Source organism: Oncorhynchus nerka, linkage group LG4 (genome assembly GCF_034236695.1).
Source record: "Oncorhynchus nerka isolate Pitt River linkage group LG4, Oner_Uvic_2.0, whole genome shotgun sequence".
NCBI classification, from domain to species: Eukaryota; Metazoa; Chordata; class Actinopteri; order Salmoniformes; family Salmonidae; genus Oncorhynchus; species Oncorhynchus nerka.
In genome coordinates this window covers 100,241,677-100,246,676 of record NC_088399.1, presented here as the reverse complement: position 1 = coordinate 100,246,676, position 5,000 = coordinate 100,241,677, and the positions used below count along the sequence as shown (strand labels likewise).

Below are 5,000 nucleotides of genomic sequence, written 5' to 3'. Positions count from 1 at the left end.
TGTCAGTATCGGATAAAAAGGCCACTCTAAAATGTCAGTTTGTTGTTGGTACCAGGTGTATTGCTGTCAGTAATCAGCTTGTTGTTGGTACCAGGTGTATTGCTGTCAGTATTCAGCTTGTTGTTGGTACCAGGTGTATTGCTGTCAGTATTCAGCTTGTTGTTGGTACCAGGTGTATTGCTGTCAGTATTCAGCTTGTTGTTGGTACCAGGTGTATTGCTGTCAGTATTCAGTTTGTTGTTGGTACCATGTGTATTGCTGTCAGTAATCAGCTTGTTGTTGGTACCAGGTGTATTGCTGTCAGTATTCAGCTTGTTGTTGGTACCAGGTGTATTGCTGTCAGTATTCAGCTTGTTGTTGGTACCAGGTGTATTGCTGTCAGTATTCAGCTTGTTGTTGGTACCAGGTGTATTGCTGTCAGTATTCAGCTTGTTGTGTATTGCTGTCAGTATTCAGTTTGTTGTTGGTACCAGGTGTATTGTTGTCAGTATTCAGCTTGTTGGTACCAGGTGTATTGTTGTCAGTATTCAGCTTGTTGGTACCAGGTGTATTGTTGTCAGTATTCAGCTTGTTGTTGGTACCAGGTGTATTGCTGTCAGTATTCAGCTTGTTGGTACCAGGTGTATTGCTGTCAGTATTCAGCTTGTTGTTGGTACCAGGTGTATTGCTGTCAGTATTCAGCTTGTTGGTACCAGGTGTATTGCTGTCAGTATTCAGCTTGTTGTTGGTACCAGGTGTATTGCTGTCAGTATTCAGCTTGTTGTTGGTACCAGGTGTATTGCTGTCAGTATTCAGCTTGTTGGTACCAGGTGTATTGCTGTCAGTATTCAGCTTGTTGGTACCAGGTGTATTGCTGTCAGTATTCAGCTTGTTGGTACCAGGTGTATTGCTGTCAGTATTCAGCTTGTTGGTACCAGGTGTATTGCTGTCAGTATTCAGCTTGTTGGTACCAGGTGTATTGCTGTCAGTATTCAGCTTGTTGGTACCAGGTGTATTGTTGGACTTTATGCTTTATGGACTCAGAGGAGAGGTTTAAAACCACATGGACTCAGAGGAGAGGTTTAAAACAACATGGACTCAGAGGAGAGGTTTAAAACCACATGGACTCAGAGGAGAGGTTTAAAACAACATGGACTCTCTGACCTCTATGTTTTCTTCAATGTATACATGACAGTCTGCAATAGAGAAGCTACACTGAACAACAATATGGACACAACAAACAGTTGGTCCCATGTTTCATGAGTTGAAATAAAAGATCCCAGAAATGTTCCACACGGACAGAAACGCAAATGTCTCCAAAATGTTTGTTTTACATCCCTGTTAGTGAGCATTTATCCTTTGTCAAGATAATCCATCCACCTGACAGGTGTGGCATATCAAGAAGCTGATTAAACAGCATGTTCATTACACAGGTGCACCTTGTGCATCGGACATAAAAAGGCCACTCTAAAATGTGCGGTTTTGTAACACAACACAATGCCACTGAACTCTCAACTTTTGAGGGAGTGTGCTATTGTCATGTTGACTGTGGGGATGTCTACCAGAGCTGTTGGCAGAGAATTTAATGTTCATTTCTCTATCATAAGCCGCTTCCAACATCATTTTAGATAATTTGGCAGTACGTCCAACCGGCCTCACATCTGCAGACCACGAGTAACCAGCCCAGGACCTCTACATCTGGCTTCTACACCTGTGGGATAGTCTGAGACCAGCCACTCGGACAGCTGATGAAACTGTCTCCTGAAGAATTACTGCACAAACTGTCAGAAACTGTCTCAGGGAGGCTCATCTACGTGCTCGTCGTCCTCACCAGGATCTTGACCTAACTACCGTTTGGCGTCGTAGACGACCTCACTGCTCATCTTTGATGAACGCTGGCACGCTGGAGAAGTTATTTATTTAAAGATGAATCCCAGTTACCGGCCAGATGGCGTGTACGGCGACGTGTGGGCGAGTGGTTTGGTGATGTCAACGTTGTGAACAGAGTGCCCCATGGTGGCAGTGGGATTATGTTAAGGGCATAAACTACGGACAACGAACACGATTGCATTTAATCAACAGCAATTTGAATGTGCAAAGACACCGTGATGAGATCCTGAGGCCCATTGTGGTACCATTCATCCGCCACCATCACCTCATGTTTCAGCATGATAATGCACAGCGCCCAAGGATCAGTACACAATTCCTGGAAGCTGAAAATAAATGTCCCAGTTCTTCCACGGCCTGCATACTCACCAGACATGTCACCCATTGAGCATGTTTGGGATGCTCTGGATCGACGCGTATGACAGCGTGTTCCAGTTTTCCCTCCAATATCCTGAAACTTAACTTCGCACAGCCATTGAAGAGGAGTGGAACAACATTCCACAGCCTGATCAACTCTATGAGAAGGCGATGTGTCTCGCTGCCTGAGGCAAATGGTGGACACACAATCAACAGCCTGATCAACTCAACCAGAAACGGACTGTTTTTCTGAAGATATTTTTAAGAGTACAGATGGATATCTGTATTCTAAGTCATGTGAAATCCATAGATCAGGGCCGAATTAATGTATAATATATATATATATATAATATAATTGACTGCTTTCCTCATATGAACTGTAACTCGGTAAAATCTTAGAAATGTTTTCCATGTTGCGCTTTTTTGATTTTTGATGAGTGTACCTGGGAAAGTGACTAAAAACAAAACAAACATGATGGATAAAGAGTTTAATAAATAAATTATGAAAATTAAAAAACAAGAAGCAAAACTCCACAGTTTAAGTTTGATCTTAGCTGACCAATGGGGACTACCCTTTACTCTACTCGTGTAAGTGTGTGTTTTTTAGTTTCTCTCCGTACCCGTGCACTCAGGCATGCTCCCGGTCCAGCTCCCGTTAACCGTGCAGTGACGTGTGAGCAGTCCGTTGGAGTAGTAACCGTCTCGACAGGTGTAGGTGATGGAGCGGGAAAACACCAGGCCATCATGAGACAGGATCTGGGAGTTACGGGGTGTTCCTGGGTTCCCACAGGAGATCACTGAGAGAGGGAGAGGGAGAGAGAGAGAGAGAGAGAGAGAGAGAGAGAGAGAGAGAGAGAGGAGGAAAAAGGTAGGGAGAGAAGGAGGGAGAGAGGGAGAGAGAGAGAGAGAGAGAGAGAGGGAGAGAGGGAGAGAGGGAGAGAGAGAGAGAGAGAGAGGGAGAGGGAGAGGGGAGAGAGAGAGAGAGAGAGAGAGAGAGAGAGAGAGAGAGGGGGAGGAGAGAGAGAGAGAGAGAGAGAGGGGGAGAGAGAGAGAGAGAGAGAGAGAGAGAGAGAGAGAGAGAGAGAGAAAGAAGTGTTATTGTCAATTCCAAAAATATTAAGGAAATCTGTGTGTGAGAGAACATACTGTTCTTTTTGGTAGACGAAACGCCTTTACCAGTAGTGGGGTCGGTTCTGGGGACCAGTCATATGGGGTCGGTTCTGGGGACCAGTCATATGGGGTCGGTTCTGGGGACCAGTCATATGCACTCATGACTATGTCGCTTTGGATAAAAGCATCTGCTAAATTATAATAAGAAATGAGGGCTTCTCCTCAGCCGAACTCTCTCTGTCCCCATTTGTCAATTCAATTCAAAGGGCTCTATTGGAAACGTATGTTTACATGGAAAAGACGATAAACAAATGAGAAGTAAACAGAGGGAAACGGTAGTGAACATTACACTCACAAAAAAAAGGATTCAATTAATATAGACGTTTTCAAATGTTATATTATTGGCAACAATGGTGTTGGTTGCCCTGGCAACGGGTCACGTATCTTTCTGCTGTGATGTCACACTGCGATATTCCACCTATCAGATATGGGAGTTTAATCCATGTTTGATTTGTTTTCAAAATTCTTTGTGGGATCTGTGTAATCTGAGGTTAATATGTGTCTCTAATATGGTCATACATTGGGCAGGAGGTTAGGAAGTGCAGCTCAGTTTCCACCTCATTTTGTGGGCAGTGAGCACATTAGCCTGTTTTCTCTTGAGAGCCAGGTCTGCCTACGGCGGCCTTTCTCAATAGCAAGGCTATGCTCACTAAGTCTGTACATACTCAAAGCTTTCCTTAAGTTTGGGTCAGTCACAGTTGGTCAGGTATTCTGCCACTGTGTTTTTTGGTCAAATAGTTATATTTTTGTTTCCGCCATCTCTCTCTTACATATTTACTTCCTCCTCTCCTCTCCTCTCCTCTCCTCTCCTCTCCTCTCCTCTCCTCTCCTCTCCTCTCCTCTCCTCTCCTCTCCTCTCTCTCCCTCCTCTCCTCTCCCTCCTCTCCTCTCCTCTCCTCCTCTCCTCTCCCTCCTCCCCTCCCCCTCCCCTCCCTCCCCTCCTCCTCCTCTCCGCTCCTCTCCTCTCCTCCCTCCTCTCCTCTCCGCACCTCTCCTCTCCTCTCCTCTCTCTCCTCTCCCCTCCTCTCCTCTCCTCTCCTCTCCTCACCTCTCCTCTCCTCACCTCTCCTCTCTTGGTTTCCCTGATGTCTCTTCATTTCTTCTTCTACCACTCTACCCATTACTTATTCCTCTCCATCCCAATTCTCTCCCTCCTTCATTAATCACAGTCTAATTCCTTCGTCCGTGTCTAGTGGATGGTGATGTGTATGTTCATTACTGTCTCCTTCCCGCCCTAGGCCACCACAGCGCTCCATGTGTCTGTGTCCACAGCCCCACTATAATGACCAGCTGTGACTGGGCCTTGATGTCTTTGCCAACCACAAACAGGTGGGCACCCTCAGCTGACAGACAGCAAATAGACCACACAGAGGGAGGGAGGGAGGGAGGGAGGGAGGGAGGGAGGGAGGAGGAAGAGATGGGACCGGGGAGAAGTGAGGAAGAGATGGAGAAAGAGAGAGAGAGAGAGGAAAATATGGAGAAAGAGAGAGATAGAGAGAGAGAGAAGAGAGGAAAAGATGGAGAAAGACAGAGATAGAAAGAGAGAGAGAGAGAGAGAGAGAGAGAGAGAGACAGAGAGAGAAACAGAGAGAGAGAGAGAGAAATCA

The 5,000-nt window shown here is 45.7% G+C and overlaps 1 protein-coding gene across 1 annotated transcript in view; it reads right to left on the bottom strand.

Annotated features, from left to right (window-relative positions):
- LOC115127591 (CUB and sushi domain-containing protein 2-like) overlaps positions 1 to 5,000 on the bottom strand; it is a 967,797-nt gene that overhangs the window by 42,963 nt on the left and 919,834 nt on the right. The window contains 1 exon segment of the mRNA XM_065018162.1: positions 2,844 to 3,020. Within this exon segment, the coding sequence (XP_064874234.1) occupies positions 2,844 to 3,020 (177 nt within the window).